General features: G+C 46.2%; 1 protein-coding gene across 1 annotated transcript in view; it reads left to right on the top strand.

The window, feature by feature from the left end:
* Positions 1-5,165: 5,165 nt before the first annotated feature.
* The window catches only part of LOC146183224 (cubilin-like), a 184,804-nt gene continuing 165,675 nt past the window's right edge, over positions 5,166-24,294 (top strand). The window contains exon 1 of the mRNA XM_084608348.1: positions 5,166-5,385. Coding sequence (XP_084464474.1) covers positions 5,166-5,385 — 220 coding nt within the window. The remainder of the gene's footprint in view (positions 5,386-24,294) is intronic.

Below are 24,294 nucleotides of genomic sequence, written 5' to 3'. Positions count from 1 at the left end.
TTTACCCTTGCCACTCGCAGTGAATCGGCAGAACCGATTCTGTAGTAGGGGTATCTACGGTTATGCAAGATGTCAGTATAGGGTTCATTTTCCTGCCGGATTGTCTATAGGCACTTAAAAGCCCCGGTTTCGGTTAAAGCTACTTCAAGGCGTTGTACGGTCGTCAAGGTTTCGACCTTACTCTTGGTAGACCTGACAACTGAATTCGTTCGACTGTATTTTTTTTTAGCCATGCGATAGGAGGGTTTGTTTTCACATAGTTTGATTGATATTTTTTTTTCCACCTTTTGATTAAGTGCTAAAAAAATTTATTTCTATGAATAAATGAACCCTAGGTAAACCTCGGGACAAGTAGTTGAAGAAAGCGCACAAAGGCAGAACACAGGAGTAAAAAAATATAGGATTATAATAGGAGAAGCGACCGAGAAGCTAGATTGCGGCATGCTGTGCCCAAACAAAATGTTTTGACTTAGGCTTGTCATGGTTATCAGCCTTAGCACGCGGGGTTCTGGACAGCACCGTGTTAAACTCTGAATCAGAGTTATAATTCCATTATAGCTGATTTTATGTTTAGACCATTTGTGGTTGAATTATAAAAACATTCTGATGAACCGTCACTTACGAAAAATTGCCAATCTTGTCTGATCAGCCACATTTCCTTACATCTCACACAAAATACAGCCAAAGTCCACAATTGCGAAACGGTTATAACGAAATTATGCCTAAGTCGAAGAAAAAAACCCTCCACCTGAAAGCATTTAATAGACGCCCACTTACCGGATATCTTTTTTCCGAACTAAAATTTAACTTGAAAAGGATATAATTAAAGGTGGGAAAATATTCGAAAATTTCGATTAGTGAACCGAATACCCACATGCTCTATTATTCGAACGAATAACGCAACTAGGGGGACAGCCAAGCTTCACCTTAAGAGAGAGCGCGTTAGCGCCTTTAACCTCACTTTTAATTCCGGGAGTTTTTAACAAAACACCGCTTGCTTAAGTATGTTTCGGGGGAAGTAAGTTTCAGCGTGCCTTTTTGTCTTTTCTGGTGGACACGTTAATTTTTTAAATTAGTTTATATAGAACAAAAAAAGGCGCAGTATATGTTACAGTTCTCTTTGCGCACTTGAACCGCGCCATAAAGGAAGGGACACCGACTCATCAACACACCTCTATTTTACCTACCACTCTTGGAAAATAAAAAGGCTACTTAAAAAAATCAGTGCAAAGAACAGGAGCTGGAATAAAAAGAAATGACGGTAGCGGGAAGTCTCATAAAAGGAACTCTTCGTACACTTGCCGTTCGGGACAAATCCCTCACTACCTCGCAATTATATACGCATTTTCGACGCATACACCTGAATACACTTTTTACTCCGGCCCGATATTTTCTCTTCCGCTTAAGACGCGCTCATCAGAATTTTGAACACTGCATTTTCTCCTCCCTTGTTAAATCCAGTCCTCTCAGTTTTCGCACCCTTCTCCCCCAACGTAGCGGGCTTGGTTAGCCTCTGACCAGCTGGCGGACAAGCTGGCCTTGGTGACCCTGGCCGCGGACATTCTCAGCGCCTAAACTGCCCCTCAATAATGATTTTCCTCCTCCTCCTCCTCCTTTCTTGTTAGAACGAATTCAAAATTTCTGTCTGCCAATGTCAACTTCATTATGTATTTGCTCAAAACTACCGGAGCACATTATATATCAAAACGCCTCCAGTCTTACCTACATAAATTTAATTATTACACAGAGGTGAACCTTTTTTGTATGGACTCGTTCCTAAATGTATAGCCTGAATTATTATTATTTGTCTCGGACGGCTGTTCCCAAAATAGCAAATTTAGTCCAAGGATTCGAGTTGTACTTAATTTGATGCTATCAATATTTTATTTACATGCGATTTGATAATTAACCTATACTACCCGTATTCAATTTGGTAGTTGACGGGCATTATTTTTATTCAATTTGGTTCGAAGGAAACGCAATTCCCATACCCTAGATTTAATTAGGCCGCGTACTTCAGATTGCTTATATTCCGAAAATGCATCGGACATTTTTGGGCTTATATATGTATGGATGCGTTTAGACAAGAACGGTAATCGAGGTCACATGCCCTATTTTTGTCTTCAGTGAAATTCTTATATGTGGTGGGCAAATGTTTCAACACAAAGCAATCAACCTTAGTTTTGCAAAGTATGGAGTAGTTTTTTCGGGAAAAATTCGTACACCATTAGCTGTGGAAAATGCCGTTTTTGTCATTTCGAAAACTTGCTAGTTCGGAACTGTACTGCTTGCTGACAAAATTGTTTTTGTGCAATATTTTCTACCCAATAAATTTATTCAACGTTTACTATAAGGAGAGTTATTAAAAACACATTTTTTTTTGCTGCAATTGCAGAGAAATGACGCGCTGCAAAAATGTTGATTTTCACTGCTACATTTTGGCGCGAAGATTTCAATTGTTGTCACTAAAACTTTTTGTCTTGATTATGCACGTCATGTTCTTACTTTCAGGCAAAAGTTGAGGTTCTAGTCCATTAGGTGTTTTCTCCACAGTGCATCGAATTGAGCCAAGTTTCGAAGACAGCAAAAAAAGAAAAGAGAAAAAGGGACGGCTTTGATTAGAATTAAAAAAAAAAACTCATCTTAGATTGTTATTGAAATCTCTCTGGAGAACCGTCCGTACCTCAAAATCATTAGGGACTACATATAAGTTGTATTAAAGTGTCTACAATGACAAATATAAAGCTTAGAGCGTCTACTGAAATGTGTCAATATTTAGCCCTACTTTTTGGCGCCATCCATTATGATATTGCCATTAGATATTTTTCTCGGTATTACGCAGAGCTTTTTCTTTATTGCTGAAAACATTTGTATCTCTGGAGTTGTCTGTTCGCTCTCCATGTTATTTCGAAATCGTCTAAAATTCGCGGTACTTCCAGTGCACCGAAAGGGTGGTACTATAGACTTTCCCGATAATGCTGTGGCAGGCCCTTTTCCTAGAATTGACACGTTTATCTGTCTATTCAATATATTTCCCACCGAACAAGGGAATATGATACACACTGCCTTGAATAGATTCAGAATACCTCGTGCAGTGCGCAGTTTCGCATTTTGACTTGCTCTGATCATTTACCGGAGCACCCAAGCTTTTGCTTTATTTGGAGCTGTACGAATGTTCTGAATACCGTGTCAGCATCCGATCCTGATCATATTTTGGGTCAAGCTATGGATGTAGGCAGTACGAAGGGAAATTTCATTTGCATAGTGTCTGCGTTTCCTTTCCTCCACTTGTTTTGCTGCACGGGGCTTTCTGCTATGCTGCACAACAAAAATTTAGAAATCCTGCCTCCAAAAGTTTCTTTATCTGGCGTAAATATTTTACGGTGATGGCCCGACCTGTTAAGAACGAACAGTAACGCCGTCTTATATATGGCAATGGCCTTTTTGCCGTCTTGGAGTGGTAAGATGTATACGGCAGGAACTGCCTGCTCGCTCGAGGCTGATAAGTTCAATAGAAGTGCCCCTGCAAGAATTTGAGGCGCAAATATGCGAAGCGCAATGCGCCATGCTTTGGAATCGGCCAGGTAAACCTGAGATCAGGGCCAGTGCTATGTCTTTCCGTTATTGTGTTCTCCTCTAAATCACAATAGGCCAAGAAGTTGTTGACGTACCGGAAATTTTTACTAAGCGTCTGTTGTTCACTTTTTCTTGAATTCTTTCTCACAGTCCGCGAGGTATAGCTATAATATTCAATTCAGGTGGAATCCTCGAACCTATACAGACGCCGCTCCTTTGAACACACTAGTATCCTTCATGGGAAGCGATCGTTGACTTGAGTTAGTTTCCTAAAAAACGCAATGAAGGTGCCCACAGACACGCCGGCTATATTCCCGAAGCAATGGGCTATGAAGCATTCCGGTAAGCATTGTGTCAGCACGCCTTCTCTAATCCTATTCAAGAAACAAATTGACTTCCTACAAATAAGGGCATGACCATGAAGTATAAAGAAGGATGGTGCGATGTGCTCGGTTAACCTGTGTCGTCGTCTCCTTGTCTGTGTGTGCGTTTCTTTTTTGCTGTTGTCGGCGATGATAAATGTGTTTTTTTTTTTATCGTCCTTGACCAACTAACTCAACAGTCTACTTTGTTATTGTAGAACCGACGTAGCTGTCAAGCGTTGTCTATACCTTCGGCAACAAAAACGCAGTCGCTAACGCAGTGGCCCACGGTGACAGTGAGAAGGGAGAGAAAATTTCATTTCTTCTATGCATTGGATAGCACAGTGAAAATGACTTTCGTAAGCCTTCAGTCTTGCGCGTTCATTCTCCACAATGCACTCTTGTCGTGAAGTAAATGTCTATGGCCACAGATCGTTCGTATCTTGCTCTAAAGGCAATCAATACGGGTACATGCTGCATTCTGTATGTGTATTTTCGCACCTAGAGTTGGTTTAAAGGCGTTTTTTTTTTACATATCCTTAAAATACGAAAGGAATTAAGAAGGCCATTTTCACTATGGTGTAACATTGAATGAAAGGGCAATGTTTAATTTAAAACAGTATAAAAGTTTGATTACGTATATAGAGTTTAACATTCCAACGCGACTGAGGCCACGTGTAAAGCAGTAATGAAGCGATCCGCCAATTTTGATCGTCCGCGACTCTCCAACGGGCAATGAGATCACAGAGTGCACGGACGCCTTACTTTTTGCCTCCATCTCAACATGTACCTCCATCTGAACTGCCGGGATTCAACCGGCATGCTTGGTATCAGCATGTCGAGCGCCCTAATCACTAAGCCGCCGCTGCGGGACACATATTTAATCAAGGAAAATAGAAACCTCTCGTATTTTATGTTTGGCAGGGCAAGGAACTTCGTCACCTTTAGCACGCCCTCGTCCTTGCGCCTTGAGTCCACGGATATCCAGACTCACTAGGACCCCAACCATGGCAGACGCATTCTGGAGAGCGCGAGCTCTCCTGTCCCCTGTGGCCCAGAATCAGCACGCATAGAGTTCGCACTCGACAGCTCCTGGAATGGGGAGGTTCTCGTTATTGCACAGCACAAGCTTAGACCATTAGCTGTCGCTGATTGTCGCATTGCACACCGATCAACGCCATTTCAGCTTTTTGCTGCGCGCGTGTCTTGCCGGCATCGACGCAGCTAATGTACCCTCTCGACTTGCAGGCCGACCAGAGTGACACCGAACCAGCTACGAGCCCGTCCTCGTCAACTCCAACTGCGGAGGAAGCGCCCACAACAGCGCCCACGTCGACGAGGAGGGCCACACTGCAAGTGAGCCTTGGAGACACGAGCCCGCCTGGACTTCTGCTGCCTTTCCCGCTGCCGCTGCCCAACCGGACAGAGCCGTGGATAAAGAGCCAAGGTGAGACCTTGAAAGACGTCATGTGCTGCATTTTATTGGTGCCGATCTGCCCTGCTCCGCATTACGCCCTCTTGAGGTTCTCCTCCCAAGCAGCGGAACTCAGCTCTGCCGCGATGCATAACCGGGTGGTAACAGACGTGTTCCTATCGCCTAACCCATTTTCGAACACATGGACAACTAAATATTTGTGGAATTTAGATCAAGTCGCTCGTTTTACGCGCCAATCAGTCCCCCAAGGTACAGCAGCCGAGGAGCAAGCGAGTCCTTGTTTAGGCCGTTGGCAAATTATGTATCATTTCGAGTGCTCGGCTGTACTTTCATCGCGACAGCAGGAACATATCCCCAGTCAAGACGTCCTGCTGCTTCGCAGACTGCGTGATGAAGCATACCGCGAAGCATAGCGGGTGGAAGTCTGGGAGAACTCTTCGGTAGCCATAATATATGCAAAGCAACTCACGAACTTACAAACAATGGATGATGCTTCGAATGTGGAAAGTGTTGTACAGGTGCGGACATAGGTGAACGGAGCACGTTTTCCCGTTCAGATTAAAATCACGCCTTGTGCACTGGAGACAAAAAAACAAAAACAAAAACAATATTAGTCCAAATAAAAGGGCACTGGCGTCTACTAGCGTTCTGACATACCACGACTGCCAGCTTCATTGGGCAACTCGTGAAAAATTTTAGAAGCAAATAGCGCGCTCCGCGTGTGTGTGCGTATGTGCGTGTATGTGTGTGTGTGCGTGTGTGTGAAGTTAAGTAGCGATTTTATAAGAATCATTTGTTTAGTCTACGGTTCCCCGAGTAGCAAGCCTTCTCGTGGATTGAAATTTCGACAGCGCGCTTATATTTAACGACGTACATCGAAACACAAGGCATAAAAATGGTATGGGGGGAAAGAAGGGGGCGGGGGGGTGTTCATTGCTACAGCCGTAGCTAAATAAATCAAATGGGAAACAGTATAGTTTACAATAATGCTTTCGACAGCAACCGTCGGCCGCGACTGGGGTAAGTGGAGAACTGATAAATATAGAAAGGTGGGGGAGATGCAAGAGTGCACATGGAAGTAAACACGCAATATATTATGACGTCAGCACTCAGGGGACTTTTTGACCTTCTCTTTGCATGTGGGCAAGGCTGGCACTGAGTGGAGCTACGGTAGGTTCTGTCTTCTGGACGGTGCCAGCAAATTTTGTTAGAGGGAAGCAAGACTTGGGTGTGAGAGCACGAGTGAATATTTACTATCAGGGGTACAGTTTCCGTGTAGTGAATTTGAGGATGGAATTTTAGTTGGTCCTAAACTCCGAACTTTGGAAAAGGTATTGTAGTTTTCATTTATACAGCTCTTGCCCGCGTTAAATTTAAAACTGAATTTATATTTAAATTTCCGTTGCACACGTTTGCGGTATGCTTCGGAAGCCAATCCGCCGCAGTGTAACTTTCAGCTGGTGAAGGTATTGGTGAAACGTGAAATATTCTTGAATTTTTCGAATATAATACATGGTCTTGCAGCTTAAATGAGTCATAATTAAAAAAGAAACCTTGACTTCAACTAGAATGCTTTTTCTGCCATAGTTGCGTCCTCGGCATATGCAGCCGTGACAATGTAGCTTATATCAGCAATATTCTAAATAAAATAAGAGCAATACAGAATCTGCATTGGAGTACTAATGCGAAAGCACGGATGCTGCTGTTGGTTGCTTCTAGTTGCCTTATTCACTTTTTGTTTACCCATTTTAGTCTTTCGTACTTTGAAATTGCACGCCAATCCCTTCCTATGCCCTTTTACGGCTCTAATTCCGGTTGCGTGACGTCACATCCTCTACGTTATGATAATTCACTTCCTGTTTACCTATTTTAGTCTTCGGTACTTTCAAATTGCGCGCCAAGCCCTTCCTATGCCCTTTTTCTGCTCTACTTCCGTTTGCGTGACCTCACGTCCTTGACGTCACCCTAATTGACTGCCTTAATTAATTACTTTAGTCTTTGTACTTTCAAATTGCGCGCCAATTCCGTCCTATGCCATTTTTTGGCTCGAATTCAGGTTGCGTGACGTCGCATTCTTGACGTCACCATAATTGACTGATTTAAGTAACCATATTAGTATTTGATACAGTGAAATGTGGCACCAAGCCATTGGCTAATATGAGACCATTTTCGCGTTTATTTTTATATTTTTTGCCTCGAATTATTTTTCTAAATAACTTATTGGCCTAATTATTTTTTTATGCACGGAATTGGAAGAGCGTCCTCCACATACCTTAACGGCACTGGTAAATATGACGAAAAAAAATAATTGCGTCCGCAAAATGGTGCTGAGTTCGTCATTAAGTTCGATGCATGTGCCCCTGCGTGGCAAGGGCACCTCGTAGTCTTTGTACGAGCTTCGTTTATGGCTTCGTTTCGGACTGTCGAACTTTCTAATTACAGATCTCGCGTTCCTCGAGTGGCCAGAACCGTCCTTCAAAAGCCATACTGTACTGCATTCGAAGTAAGGTTACAGAATACAGGCAATAGTTGGAGCAGCTGTTACTTTCTCAATGCCACCGGAAGGGCGCAGCCTTGGACAACCTCGAATGAAACCGGGACACGAGTAGGGACGATGTGTCCAGATTGGAACCTTGGTCGCTACGTTTTCTGAGCGTGAGTGGGCCGCTATGACCGTCTCTTGGCGCGTGCACGTCGCCAGAGAAAGAGTCCGGATGACGCAAGCGCTTAGCGGTGTGGCACGCATGCTGCAAGCGGTGAAAGCGGTCTCGTAGCGGCGACATGCTGTGAGTTTTTCCGTCGGGCAGCATTCAATGGCGTCGCAGTGATGACCGCTGTAGCGTGACTTCATCGTCGCGCTTGGCGTCCTTCCGTTTCTCCTTTGTCGCCGTGCGTGCGGGCATCTCCGGCCGTCCTAGCTCTGTGCAGCGGCCTTGCTCTCTTGGCCCCCGACCTGGCGCGTTCTTCTTGCTTTGCCTGCTCTTGTCAGACTCACTGAAGACGGCTTCCGATTAACAAGACACGCAAGCTTCACTGGCCAACCCGAGATGATCTTTGTTATTGTACGGTGATATCATGAAAGCCAGCGGCGCGTCGACAGATACGATGGCCTCGTTACCCCTCTTGGGATAGCCTCGCTTAGAAAGCGTGCTTACTGCCGGTGGAACGCCTCATGCTGGCACTGTTACGGAGGGGTTTATAGTCAGTTCGCCCTTTGTGTGTCGCAGTTAGGATGCGCTCGATTAACGAACACAGCTGCCCCAGCAGTTGCTGGTGGGTATGTAGGGGTAATAAACTACTTCACGTTAGGAAGAGGGGGATAGCGAAACATAAGAATAGATAAGTAGGAAGATTAACTGGGCGACGTCCAGTGGCTTGCTCCACACGTGGCAAGGGCAACAAATGCAGAGAAATGAATGAAAGAGGGCAATGGGGAACTTAATTTTGCAGATGTCCATCGACCGTTGCTGTTAGTGTACACAGCGCGCACATTGAAAGTTTATAGCCTTCCGTTCAGCTCTGAGCCTTTTAATAATTTCAATAGCGCATTCGCAGCTTTCCTCTGGCTCGAGGTCTAGCACAAGGCACCCGAATATTGGCTTATTTGAAAGGGAGGCGCGGAGCGCGGATTCAAGGGCGGATCATGGAAACCAGGAGGAGGCGCTTACGGTCAAAGCGAGGGTAGTCACTAAGTAGGTGCCCGGCCGTCTCATCCGACACGCTCTCCTCACACACCAGCCGGAGAGTTTGTAATTTGCGGTGAGATGGGAGCATAACTCAACTTCTATCCACAGGCAGAGGTGGCATAAACAGAAAAGAAAGGGGGGGGGGGGGGGGGGGGGAGAGGGTAAGTGGTTTGGCACGTGTTCAGATGACTCTTTTGACTGTTAAATAAAAGAGGCTCCCGTAAATTAGCCTGAACATTGTATCTACCCTCTAATTTTTCCAGACGCTTCCGTTTCCTCGTTGCGTAATAATTGGCCCGGCAACCAGTTTTAGTTCCGTACACAGCGTCGGTGCTCGTTAGCGCTAGTCCAAAGTTCATCATTGCTAAATTGTGTTGTTAATGCACACCTCACGCAATGAATATTAGACTACACTTTTAAGCAAAAAATCGTTGGAGGCACTTATATCTCCTGAACTGCGATAAGGCGAAAGCCTTTCCTGCCAAAATTTGCACTCATGTGCTGTTTTTTACTCATTGGCTTCTTTGTTTTGCCTTTTTTTTTCTTTTTGCTCCGTTTGTTCTTTTTTACTCTTTCTACAGTTCTCTCTTTTGGTTCTTTTTTCTGATTTATTAATTCTCACGTTCTTTTTTTGCGCAATTTTGATGTAATTTGCGCACTTTCGACGCCCGTGGCATTCTAGACGTCTGCGCACTATATCGACGTTCTTGGCTATTTTGATGCCAAATTGATGTCTGGCTCCAATTAATTAATTACTCCAGATTAAAGAAATTTTGGACAAAAACATATTTTCCCCCATTGCCTCGCAACCATTTTTTACCTATCGATCAATTAATTTCTCGACAGTGACTGTGCGACACCATCCGCGGACGCTCAAATCCTCTCCAGACTCATGAGCCTTAAGGCTTTCAGCATAAAATAAGGTTGCATAACTATGGACAGTTCACGAGCTCATAACCAGTCATATGACTTTGCGGCGCAGTGTCACCGATAACATACATCCCAAATAGCATGGTCAGAGTTGTTCACGTGACCCTGCGCCATAAGGCACTGCAAGCGCAAAGACATCTGACCGCGCTCTCTTGACTTATCGAGACTTCTGATTGGTAGAACTATGAGCACCCCTGTTAAGGTTGGTCACGTTGATGAAAAGGAGAGAGTCAGAAATGGCTGAAAGAGGGTTCGCAATGGATTCTGGGATGACGCCACGTCGCTCGTTCCGCAGAGGCATCAGTCGCAAAGGCGTGCAACAGTTTCGCTGGCCAAACACTTTCCTGAGCAAATGTAATCCCACTTTTGTTTTTTGCAAATATTACTTGATGATGCTCATGAACACTAGCTTGAAGTAAATTATTGTTCTGTGCGGTTCTTTTCTCTAATCCTTAAATAGCAGACTTCTTCGGATGAACAGATCTGCCAGTAGTAAAGCGAAAAATGCCGCTATAGCCTTCCTGTACTCTTATAGACGCTTCTGAGGCCATACCCGTATTTGAAAAACAGCCTCAGCCTGAGTCCAACCTCTGCGCCCATAGCTGCAGTTCTGAGCGGCTGTTCGTCGATTACCGATATTTTTTCTGCGAATGTATTCTCAGGGAAGGAAAGCAAAGTTTCAACGCGCTTAGGGAATACATGTCCTCCCCTACACCACACCAGGACGACGCGCACACAACGTCCAAGAGCCCAGTTAAGTGTACATCTGCGGAACCAACGGTTCCGATCGCGCCTCGTTTTGCCTTTTCTCAGAGTGACCGAACCGCACGGCCCCATTATGGCATTGTTGATAACAAGCAGACTTAACTAACCGAAAGGGCATGCAGTGTCAGCGTGGCATTCAAAATTTTGGAACTTTCTGAGCTCATCATTTTCATTTAATTAGTCTTTCGCATACAGCTTCGTTTCCAGGAACTTTTGTAATGACCTATTAGATATTGAGAAACGATTTCATGAACGGTATAATGGTAACATTTTGTTACCACCTGTTGAAGAATGTACATGTACAAAATGATGCATCTTGCGAAAGTCGATTTTTAGGAACAATCTGCGGGTAATGCACTGTCCGGGTCAGCCCGGTGAAAACGGTACTGTCACTTCTCAGCATCTCTATGTGGAATATACTGTTGGGTATAGTGTCGACTACCGCTTAGTCCGCGCAATTGTGCATTGTAGTGCTTCTCGGGATAGTGACAACAGTCTCCGCGTTTTCAGCGCAACTCATATATCAGTCCGCCAGTCGGAGTGGTGGACTGGTATACACCAGCCTCTCGTATTATGGAGGGTCAGGTATACTGAGCAATTCCATGTTAAATATCTTAGGCGACCTCGACAAAGGGTCGGTGATGTCCACATCAAGGCTTTGCATCGCTTATCGCTACCAAATCAGTGCCTGACGCAATATCAGATCACATACCTTATGAGCAAGGCGGGTACCCTTGCTTTGGTACTTTTTCTAGGCATAGCCGAAGTAGACGGGAAAATCTGGCGACTTACATGCTAGCTCCTTGCTTACCTAATCTTTCACTCCTGTAACGCTAGACAAAACGGTGAAATACCCACTCGGAGTGATGGCGCCTCGCTGGTGAGTGCGAACGTGCTCTAAAGAACCTCTAGTTGGCAGAAACAGTAAAAACTAAGGTGAATATGCACAGGAAGACGGACGCAGGCACTAAAGCCTTGCAAAATGAAAACGGCCCTGGCTTGGAATTTCGATAGCCTTTAGAGAAGATCGGTGTCCGAAATTAATATTAGGCATGCCAAAATCGAAGCGCACCTTTCGAGCGTAAGTACCGGGGAATTCGCATTTTCTTACTTTAAGACCTGAAATGTGTGCAGTCAACTCTTAAAACGTGGTAGTGTCGCGCGGTCGTCCACTGGAGCGCAATATCTCCCGTCATTCTCATCACGGGAAAGGGGCACCTAAACCAAATATCGCGCACTCATCAGGGCGGTCATTGTATTTAGACAAGGTGAACCGAAGGGCGAAATGATTATCAGGCGTCCTTCGCTCGTGTCAGAGTGCCAGTTGGTTGTGTTGTTAAGGGTGCCTTGCCACTTGTGAAAACGTTTGGTTGGAAAAAAAAAAATTCTATAGTGATAAGGCTAGCGTATACGCTTCACGGTCATCGAAGTGTACGAGTAGGGCTGCCAAATTTTATGTATAATGTCGTATCCTCTGATGCATCGCAATAGTATGTAGAGTTTCAAATATCTCGGTCAATAAGCAGTCTTGGAACGCGTATCTATTGTGCCCCGAAATCGAAGCATTATACCACTGTGCTGGAGAGAGAAGCAAGACTCTAGTGAACCGAGTTTGTGTGCCTTTTCCGAAACTCATGAATCCGAGAAGAGTGAAAAGGGTTCTCATTTGATCTGTTATAGAAGCCAATTGATCGCAGTGCTATTAGAGCGATTTAGCATAGCGAAGACGTACTAGCGTAGATGTATACAAGCTTACTGCACTCGCAGTGGCGGATCGGGCAAAGTGGGTCCGGTGTACATGCGCAGGAAACGTCCGGTGAACCGGATACGCCTACGCTAGTACTTCTTCGCTATGCTAAATATCTCTACTGTCGAATGGAAGTTGTAAAATCTTCATCTGTTCGCTGGCGTTTCCTTTTTCGTCTCATGGGGCATCAGGAAAGAGAGTGAATTAGTACAGGAAATACAATCATGAATGCTGTGGGGGTTGCACGGTATCACCGTTATCAGAACCGAGTTTTGTCATCTCTAAGCCCATTCTTTTCTTTTTTTTTTGCTATGCGAAGCCACAATATTTTTCCAACGAATCTAACAACCTATGCCGCATAATCTTGCCCTCATGCCGAAGAGTGAGTTGCGGGCGCAACACCGTCCTTCTAGGCAGCGGATTTTCCGAACACCACGCCGCCTCCCATCACTGAACAAGGAGCCACAATTTGCGTCCCTATCGCGGTCCGTTTATTGTCAGCGTCTAATTGTGGCCTTGCGCGAAGCGAAAGCATAGAAGAAGGCGGGGGTGTCTTCCGGGCTCTAGACGCTTCCGGCGCAGGTCGGCTCCCTTTGTGCCCCTGAATCCACGACGGTACCAGGAAGGACTTCCGGTGCTGTAAGACAAAGGGTACATCTCGAATAAGCTTGCCGGCGTCTTCTTTGAGGCCGCTAAAGGGCCAGCCGTGAATGCGCACACACAGCATGCGCCGCCTTTCACCGATGGTTGCGGGACCCGAATTTGCCTGCGGACTGAAAACCCCTTTACCGAGCGGCCAAAGCACAAAGCTGCTTTGCTTGAATCGCTCTCGGGCAGGGCGAAGATAAACAAGAGAAATGTGCAACAGGTTTCGTTGTCACGTACATCGATTCCTATATCTGTGTGTATAAATGTGGCCTAGCCTATTATGCGATTGTCGTAACCAGAGAGTATAATAGTGACAAGTAGTTGTAGCTTTCCGGAAGCACCTTGAAGGCTGAAAAGAGGAAATGATAAAGAAAACATGCCAGTAGCACTTTAACAACACAAATATAGAGAAGCAAGTGCGAAAAGACCCTTGCTTTCTTTCACCGCTATAAAAACGCTAGAAAGGGTTGATCAGTAGCGATGCACGCTCAAAAAGGGACGAAATTGCTCCGCAGCAGGTTTCAAAACAGTAATTACCCCGGAGTGAAGCTGGGTGTGCGCATTAAAGGGGAAGCGCGGACTTTTTCATTCAATTTTTGTTAGCATTTAAGGTTCATGTTGGTTGTTCACCTCTTTATAGTTTTATTGATGTTTGTTTGGAATGTCAATGCGTGCCTGTTGCGGAGGAAATAGGATATAAAATGCAACATTATCTCCACTTGAGTCCAACTTGTGATATGGTGGGGCATGGTGCGGAGGTTTCACTTTTTAAAGCTACTTGGGCTATAATACATGCCATAGTGGAGGGCTTCAAATAATTTCTACCACTTGCGGCTTATTAACCGGCACTAACATTGCGCAGTGCAGGGGGGGGGGGGGGGCGTTGCGGTCGGGCTCGAACTCAGCAGTCCAGTGCCCTACTATAGACTGGATAGCGCCCATGTGTACACCGCCTGCGAATATACTGTGGTCTCGTTATCGCTTCCTCTTCTTGGTTTGCCATAACGCCAAGCCTTGGTTCGCCATAATGGAGTCAGATTGTAGGCCGACAGCATCGAGCAGACGAAGACGCTCAACAACTTTTCTCGACCGGCAGACTACGAGCTGGGGCCTGCCAAGCGAGTCGGTCAGCGCTTTTAATTCGGACGAATATACGAAGGGCCATAAACTTCGCCTTGCATTTGCAACACTTGGGTCTTGAGCCTCCATCGTCAGCCACTCAGACGGCCATGTGGTAATTTTTGGCGGTCACACAGAAATTGAAAAAGAAACACAAACTCCACTTGCGCTGCTTTCGCGAAACAGTTTTTGAAGAACTGCAGTTATAAATAACTCTAAATGACGATTAAGCGGTCTTTAGTATGGCGCGTTAGGCTTTGCCTATTTCTAAGTGTGGCGACAAAGCGCTATGGAGAGCTATGGAACGAAAAATGGTAGGGGTAACATTAAGAGATAGAAAGCGTGCAGAGTGGGTCAGAGAAATAACTCAAGTTACCGACATTCTAGTGGAAATTAAGAAGAAGAAATGGACATGGGCAGGACATGTAGTGCGAAGAGAGGATAACCGATGGTCGCTGAGGGTAACAAACTGGATTCCAAGGGAAGGAAAGCGTAGCAGGGGGCGGCAGAAAATTAGGTGGGCGGATGAGATTAAGAAGTTCGCAGGGGTTAAGTGGATGCAGCTAGCACGGAACCGGGTTAAGTGGAGAAATATGGGAGAGGCCTTCGCCCTGCAGTGGGTATAATCAGGCTGATGATGATGGTGATGATGAAGTGTGGCGAGCCGTATGACTATCGCCGGGAACGTTCCAAGGAAGAGGAAGCGGCGCCAGTACGCGCGACACAAATCTACAAAATTTAAATTTCAGCAAGCCATGCACTATCCTCAACCATCACTGTCAGTGAACCGGATTTTCTCGAATTCCTAATCGTAGTTCTGCAGAAAGGAATCTCAAAATCTGTAATTACCGCCTGATCATGACCGATCCCCTTAGCGGGTATGCGCCATTTTTTATGAGGACAACAACAACAACAAATGCGCTACCTGTAATTTCACCAGCAAGAACATTACCGAATCTACCTCCGCCCCACCCGCCCTAACTCACAACCCCCAAGTGGCGATTAAGGTTGTTTCTCTCTCTCGGCTGGGTGGCACCACCGTCAGTCACGCGCGTCGGCAAAGACGCGTCAACTGCTCCTGCGTTCAGCAGCATTGCTTTCTATTCCGCAGACCTCATAGCCGACGTATCTCTCTAGCGGCATTCGTGAGCACTCGTGTTCCTGGTGCGGAGTGCGTGAAGGTCTAGAAGGATTAAGTAGCCATGCTTCACCTCTGTAAAATAAAATTTCTGCCGTGCATTTCTGTGCAGGTTTAAAACCATGGGTGACCTGCCACGAAGAAATATTTTTGATAGTTTACAGTGGTCTGTCATTGTTTTGTCTTATTTGCATTTGGTCACAAATATTCAGGAGAGTTACTTGTAATATGTCAACTATGCTCATTAACATATACACGTTTCTAATGGCAAACATTCTGAGGACACTGGTTAACCGTATAGTTCATAACTGTAGCACTATTTTGTTTCGAGATGTGGAAAGCGCTTGAATAAAGGTGGCGACTTTAGCATTTTTACGCGTTGGGTATTCTGCCCTATGAGCCGGCACCACAGGCAGAGGACGATTTGGAAGAGGAAGGCAGCGCAGCTCTCACGTGCCATGAGCACCAGCGTCCCCTGGGCCACAAATGGAACAGTCGGCAGGGGGTTTACTGGCGGGCCCCTCTTTCCTGGCCTCTTGCGTCGGCCGGCCAAGGGATTCTCTAGTACCCAGCATGCATCGGCGAGAGAGCGCTGTAGCATGACTGCGAAGCCTGGTGCTCCCTGCCAAGGTCTCCAGTGGTCACGACATGCGTCCCATAGGAAGCCTTTCTGAGGCGCCCTCGGGTACGCACATTTTGGTGCTTTGTCGAGAAGATATAGAGCCCTGGCTTTCCCGAGTTTCGACTAGGCCGTTGAAACTCATCCCATCGGAAATTCTGGTCGCCCATCGAAGCTGACCTACTACATGATGAGCAGTGACGCGCGCAAAAGTTCGGGGCAAGGCACCAAACATAATCAAAGCTCAGCGGCAAGCGGCATTACAGACTCCAAGCAAAGGCGAGCCCCAAGATGGCCAAGACTGCTCCGGTCGAGGTCGACCCGCCTACTCATACAACTGTGATATCCGGCGACAGGCATACTCTAGTGAAAAATCCCGTATCGCGACAAACGGGTTTGAACCGGTCCTATATTATCCTTTATAAATTTGATACCGGTGTGACCAGTCCTGAATGAAGCTTACACGGGTTTATATCGGACAGGTCATGTCCGGTATGAATCTCAATCCGGACGGTCCAGTCCGGTATAGAGTTAATACAGGGCAGACCATTTCCAATATGCACCTTATACATGACATCCCAGTCCGGTATGAATATGAAACAGGGCGGACCAGTACTGTATTGAGCTCATATACAGGACAGGTCATGTCCGATTTAACAGAAACCGGACAAATCCGATATGAATGAAACTGATACGGGACAGAGTATTTCCGCTTCTCAGTACAATTCGGGCGGATCGTGAAGCTCAGCCAGGATGACCACGTCGGAACATGCCTTTGCGCTAAATAAGCATGAAACCATACATAATATACGTTAAAACTTTTCGGTATATGTGGAGTACACGTTGTTTCGTACATACCTAGAAGATATGAAGCCGTGGATGTGTGCGCTAGCAAGTACATACATGCATCGCGTTTTGTTTTTGCTTGTGCAACGGTCGCTGCAGCTTGTACGATCTTGCGGTGCATTTTCATAATCTGCGACTGAAGATCTGCCACCTTCAACGCGAAAGTGCAAGCAAGAACGTAGCGTTTCGTTAGCGCGGATATAATACGCTCGAGAATAAATGAAACATCGCTGACCATCGAAATATGCACAGGTCAGCCGGACATCGGGAGTCGCTTCCTCGAGTGTTTACGCATGCAAAACACTTGGTCAGAAGTAAATTCATTGACATTGCAGCTCCGCTGGCAGCAGGTGAAGCTAAAACAAGCAGTATTACCAGTATTGGTGCACCGCATACATCTATATGTAGCAAAAATTGCATGCGTTCGAAGACGATGACAAAACACATCAGCACTAGTAAATTGTGACATTCTGAGGTTTGTCTGCAAGAGAGCGATACATTGTAAAGATGCGGGACACGGACAACCCTTCTTGATAGCCAGGAAAAAGATTCAGCATGTTTAAAGGGCGATCGTTCAATTACGACCACAAATTCTACACCCTACAAAAATACACAAACTACAAAAGAGCAATCTCGACTACATAAGCAGATATATAACCATCATCACCCTGTCCTGTCTTTTTTTTTTTCTTTATTGATCACCCTGTCCTGCCGTGGTGTAGTGGTTAAAGTGCGTGCTTGCTGGCTGAAAAGACCGAAGTTCGAATCACATGTAATTTTTTTTTTCCTTTTCTATTTTCTTTTTGTTTCTTTTTTTCCTTTCTTTTTCTTTCTTTTTCAAATGTTGTGGTGTTATGTATTGTTCAGCCTGTATCAATTAACCAGAAACCGGACGAACGCGTCATTTCTGGAACTGATACCGGGCAGAGTATTCCGCTTCTGAACAGAAGCCGGGCCGATCGACGAAGCTCAACCAGAATGACCATGCCGGCCACGCCAGCGCACTAAATAAGCATGATACCAAACATATTATACACTGTTCTGTATATAAAGGGCACGCTTCGTTTCCCAAACACCTCGAAAATGCGAAGCCGTTGAAGTGCGCGCTAGAAATCATATACGCGCGTCGCGTCGCTTTTGCGCGTACAACAGTCGCTGCAGCTCGTACGATCTTGCGGTGCGTCTTCATATCTGCGACTGAAGATCTGCCGCCTGCAACACGAAAGTGAAAGCACGAACGTATCGTTTCGCTAGCGATGACAAAAAACTGTTCGAGAAAAAATAAACAAACATCACTGACCATCGAAAGATGCGCCGATAGCCGCACACCGGGCGACGTGTTCTCGAATGTTTACATATTGAAACCGCTCAGTCGGAAGTGTATTCATTGACATGGATGCTCCGCTGGTAGCACGTGAAGCTAAAACGCCCAGTATTACAAGTATTAGTGCACCGGATATCTCTATATGTAGGAAAACTTACAAGCGTTCGTAGGCGATGAAAAACACATCAGCACTAGTAAATTATGATATCTTGAGGTTTGCCTTCAATAAAGCGACGCATTATAAAGATACGGCACATTTGTGAACCCTCGTGATAGCCTGCAAAGATATTCAGCGTGTTTAAAGGGCGATCGGTGAATTACGGCCACAAATTCTACTGCCAAGGAAAATATACAAAGTACGAAAGAGCAAAAGTAGCTACATATACTGAATAATAACCACTGTAAGCATAATCCGCTGTAATAATCAACAAGTCGGGGGGAGCGCGCATCGAGGTGCAACAATCTGTGCGCCAGGGTTGCCCCCTCTCGCCTCCACTCTTTGATATGTACATAGAACCCCTTTGCCTCAGTATCATCGGGACTTGCTATATCAAAGGCTTCAAACTACAGCAAGCCGAGGTCAAACTCCTTGCATATGCCGACGACGTTGCGGTTTTCTGCGTTGACAATGAGAACATTTTGAAAACTGTGGATATTGTGAAGCGTTTCTGTGCTGCCAGCGGAAGTGCTGTCAATTGGGCTAAGTGCCTTGGATTTTGGCATGGTACTTGGCCAGAGACCCCTGGTACTTTCGCCAACATGCAATGGCTTAGTACACCAGCGAAGTACCTAGGCGCTCCGTTAGAGTTTTACCGCGACAGTGAGCCCTACTGGCGGAATCAAGTTGGGGAAATGCGTGATAGGACGGAAAGGGTGAAAGGTTGGGACTTGTCCATGTTCGCACGCAGCACTGTGTGCAATGTGTTTTTTGTTAGTAAATTGTGGTATGTGCTAAGTGTTCTGCACTGCTCGCGTGCTAATGTGCAAAAGTTTCACCGCATATTCTCTGTCTTTGTGTGGGGGTCGGTATGGGAGAGGACAAGCCGTACAAACCTCTTCCGTAGTGTTGGTAATGGAGGCCTTGGCTTGTCGCATTTATACCTGCGGCACGTAGTTAATCGTTTCTGCTTCCTTCGAGACGTGAAGGACCCTTTTTTACGCACTGTGTTACAGATCAGATTAAGCAAACTCCTACCCGATTTTGTTGTTTCTACCGAATACGTAACAGCACGTGTTGTTGGTTTTCTCAAGGACGTCGTAGCGGTCTGTAATTTCTTAAGTGCGCGACTCTCACGCGATTATTTAGCTGTAGTAAAGCGCAAAAAGTTGTACAAGGACCTTGCAGACGTAGTTTTTCCTGTACCACTGTATCGCACCATGTACAGTGCCAACCCCGGTAGCGACGTTTTAAAGCGCGTAAAGAGAATGCATGTGGCTTCAGGCGCAAAGTCCTTTTTCTTTAGGCTTCACACCGGAACCTTAGAGGTAAAAACCTGGATGGAGGAAAAGGGACTGTACGTTCCCTGGGGTGTGCATTGTTTTTTATGCAGAAAGCCCGAAACCGTCGAGCACGTCTTCTTGGAGTGTTTGGGTGGCGTGTTCTTTTGGGACATACTGCAAAGAACACTGAAAAAAGACCTGCCACTAGACCCCCGAGGAATTCGTTTCCTAGCTGTGGAAAATGATGAAGGCGTCCCTTTCGACGCAGTAATGCTGATGGGATTGCACTGTATATGGAAGGCCTGCATGGCAGCGCGACACGCCGACATTGATGCAAGGCCAGTACTTCTGCGAATCCGTTGCGGCGTTCGTGGCAACCCACAAGAATGTGTACCCGGTGCCCGAATGGGTATAGAGAATTGAGCCCCTTATGCACATGAAGAGTTTTTAGCCCCTTTACATCCGTCAAGGTTTGGCTGAAAGTTTTAGCCCATACCGACGCTATGTACATTCTTCTCAAGTGTTCTTTCACTTTTGTTGTGTAGCGATGTATGTCTAAGCAGGCAATAAAAAAAATAGAGTAGCGGTTAAGGTGCCCGTCTGAATACCATAATGACCGAGGTTTGATTCCACATTCGGTAGTAAACTTTTTTAATTTTATTTTTATTTTAAATGTAGTCGTTTTATTTTATATTGTTGCATGCTTTTTCCACCCTAGCGACGCGTTTCTTTCCGGAAACGAGGGCCATCAACCATACAGGCCATTCCGGTATCAGAGCTCCGCGCGGTTTCATTCCGGACTTTCCAGGGCAGTACAGGAATTTGCTGAAATAGCCCCCAATCCTGTATCCCAGATCCTGTACAGTAAACCTGTATACGATTTCCTGTACGAATTTTATACAGGATTTTTCAGTAGGGTATACTCGGTCGATCGACGAAGGCCACGGAAGAAGTAACTCATGAGCCTAAACGCAAGGGGCCATTGAAGAAGGTAAACCGTGTTGGCAAGAACAGTTTGGCAAAAAAGGCCGCGGACATACCAGTAAGCGACTAGGGAGCGCCGTCGGCCAATGAAGGGAAGGGCAATGCTGTGCGCCGGAAGGCTCGGTCTCCAAAGTCTGCTGCAGATTCCGCATCGGCCGTTAGCGTCAAGATTGGACGGCGAAGCCGGAGTCGCTGTCAGCCACATAGCAAATCCCAGGATCCTGCAGGCAGCCGAGAGCGTACCGTGAGAAGCCGCAAGCGGTCGCCAAGCAGTGGTGGCAGCAGGGCTTCTTTCCGTTCGCATTGCCGATCACGATCTAGCACCTTCGAGAGAACTGGCGCAGGAAAGAGGGCTGGAAAGAGATGTCGTAGGTCCCGTCCCGCTCGCGATCCTCAAGCCACACCGTTCAGCGCAAGCACGGAGGAAGGCTTCGTCGCCATTCCACAAGCGCGTTTCCTCGGAAAGCACCGCTTTAAAGAAAGGAAGAAAGGGACATAGGCGTTTAAGGTCTCGCACCAGCAGCCGCGGAAAGCGCAAGGCGTTTAAAAAGTAACATACTGTGCAATGCATCATGGAGAACCTCTTCAGCGCATGGGCTCCAAACTGATCGAGAGAGCCAGCAAGAAAACCCAAAAAATCTCAAGCTTTGTGACGCGATGTATATTATCGACCAAATTCGAGAATGTTTTCTTGAAAGGGGTTAAAGGGAATTAAACTGCGCACACCTATTCCATGTTGTTTCTCTTTATTTTTGCATAACAATATGTTTTCATGAGTAACAAGTTTCGGCCATTTAGTTGGCCATATAGGTGGGAACACCAATTTCACTCAATTTTTGGTAGTGTAAAGCAATTTTCAACATCGCGATTTTTCTTCGAGCACGACAGACTGTTTTTGAACAATAATTACAGTTGTAAATGAAAAATTAAAATAAAATGGAACTAAATTGCACTAGTCATGACTTCGTAAGCTCAGAGCTGAGATATAAACTACGCGAGGGGTTAGCCCTGCGATTTTTCAACCGCATAGGGAAGCAAAGCTGGAGTTTGCTCCGCGACGCCAGCACTCGGTTTCTAGCGGAGCGGAGAGCAACTCCAAAACCTTCGCACATCCGCGCCCGCGCTGCTCGCGGCTGTCTGCGGAGTCTGCGCAGCCCGCTCGTTCGGGAGCGCGTGCCACAGGCAGCCGCACGTGCACGCGGAACGGGAGAAGGAGAGTGAGGACGAAGGGGGATGGACGCGCTTCTGCGCGCGCAAAGCCGGCGCTCTTTGCCAGTGGGGTTTCTTACTTTTGCTTTTTTCTGTGCCCCGGCTGACATAGAGGCTGGCTGGAAGCATGTTTTTATCGGTGCCTTCGAAAGCGAGAAATTATGATTATTTGATCGTCACGGACATTGTTTTCAAAGAGCGCTTGTTGGCAGGCTCAGACATTCAAAAAAAGAAAAGATGAACGCGAATTCACTGCTCGAAGGCAGAGGCAAGCGAGAGGTATTTTGAAGGACTTGAGGCGGCATCTCTGTCCATGTTATTCAGAGAATGAAGGGTCCAGCCTTCTTATTGAGAACTGATAAGCGTGTACACACTGAAGAGTGCTCCGGGCGCTGGTTGGGGAGCTTCCTTTTCATTTGTGACTGCTCACTTTAAAGGGGTCTATTCAACTCTTTGGGGACACGTTTTAGGCGATGCTGCCGGCGCCGTGGTGCCTGCTTTTGGCGCGTTTAGGACGCATTCCCTACAAAAACACAAAGCATGCCGCCTTACCCTTTGGTTCCTGCTGACAGCGGCCAAGGGAAGTTCGCTGCTGCCGTACTGACATCTGAAATCAATGACCTATCTACCTTTAACGATGAGGGGTTTCTTAACGACCTGGGTCACTGACGAGAAGCCGAGGCATGCCATTTTTGCGGTAGTTTCCTCTCTCCACGAGACGAAGAGCGAGAAAATGCCTGACGACTTTTCATGCAGGCGGGGACATCTCTCCACGGAAACATTTGCCTTCTTAATTCCACAGCTACGCTGTGCAATTCCTAGTTCAGTTATCTTCTCTAGCGAATGCGCAGTTGTGAGCTTCCGAAGCAGGATCGCGTATGAGGATAGAACGATTCACGTACGTGCTTTCCCTTTATAAGCGCCGAGTGATGGCATTAATGACGTATATCTGTTTCTTGAGGCCGACTTGGTTCAGCGATGGCTGCTGCGGCACCGCCAGTTAGAGAGATGCGAGATACGAGTGGTACGAGATACCTAAAAAAAAAAAAAAAGCCGACAACCATTCCGTTACCGTCTCCACAGAAGTTTTGCGAAAAAGCGCGCCGTCACTTTTTCATTCCAGATTTTTTTTTTCTTCCTTTGTTGGAGCGCAACGGCGACCGGAGGAGGAGAGAAACAATCGAGTGCGCGCGCGCAAACACGTGCTGGAAAGCAGCGCGGAGCAGACGACAGCATGCGTTTCGATGCGGCGGGGTTCAGACGACGCGGCCGCGTTGCGCGGAGGTTTTGACGGGGTCTCCATGGAGGGCCCTGACACACATAGCAGCGCAGCGCCCCCTAGCCCAGGTTTTTTCCTCTATATATAACCGCGTGTACAGTTTGATGCTTTTTTACAAGCGCGAATCAAGTTTGTAAAACAAGCTACTGTGTCTGTATATGTATTTCATATGCCTTCTCCCACATCGTCACCCATCATGACCTTCTTTCTTCTCTCCTTCCCCTTCCCCAGTGCAGAGTAGCAGGCCAGATTTGAATTATTCCGGCCAACCTCTTTGTCTTTTCCTTTCAATAAATACATCTATGTATCTTGATGCTTGGTCTTTCAGTGCTTTGAAAACTCGGCGGAATTTTTTCAATGTATTTTTGGGAACTCAAATTTCGTTTTGTTCATGTCGTCGAATATTACTTTCTCCAATAAATCATGTTCAACCGAGGTCGAAGAGAATATTTATATATTATCATCCGGTCCGCTTGCTGATGGCAGCGACGAGACAGCTATAATATCGCGGAAGCCTTAGCACGGCACTTTTCGCGCCGTTTATGCTTGGCTTAGGGCTTACTGTTGCTCGCCCCAGTTCCAAATGTCGTCAGTGCCCATATGCGAAGTGGAAAAAACAATGTTGCCAAGCTATGGTCATAGGCCGGGTATACTCTGTGCACAGGTGCACTGCTAGCCGAGGTGAAGTCTCCTCGAGGAAAGCCACGTAATAAGTAACTCATGAGCCTAGAGGCAAGGGGAGATGCAACTAGGAGGCGAAGTTTCCTAATCTGTGAAAGGCTTATGTGAGCTCACATACAAATCGACTTTTAAAAACTCACAACCACGGCCCAAACTACCAAAAATAATGTTGCGAAGCGCTCCTCTTTTCTTTTATTTTTGTACTTTCTTCATTTCTTCCCCTGTGATATGCCATAAATACTAACCTTGGCTGAAGAGAACTTCAAAAAATAAATCCGGCGCCCTTTGTCGATGTGTGCGTGTGCAGGCGTGCTTGTTTACGTGCATGCGTGTTTTATTTCTGGTTTAGGGGGTCTAACGTCCCAAAACGGCTAAGGTCTGTGTGCGTGCGAGCATCTCTTTGTGCGTGTACGTGTGTTTCTGTGTGTGCGCGTGTGTTCGTGTAGCGTGTGCGCGGTGGGGCAAAGATTATCTACTGTTGAATTCTGTTTGGAGTTTTGTTTTCT

Source organism: Amblyomma maculatum, chromosome 7 (genome assembly GCF_055883805.1).
Source record: "Amblyomma maculatum isolate TAMU_Amacu chromosome 7, ASM5588380v1, whole genome shotgun sequence".
Classification (NCBI taxonomy): Eukaryota; Metazoa; Arthropoda; class Arachnida; order Ixodida; family Ixodidae; genus Amblyomma; species Amblyomma maculatum.
This window is presented reverse-complemented; position numbering and strand designations above follow the sequence as displayed.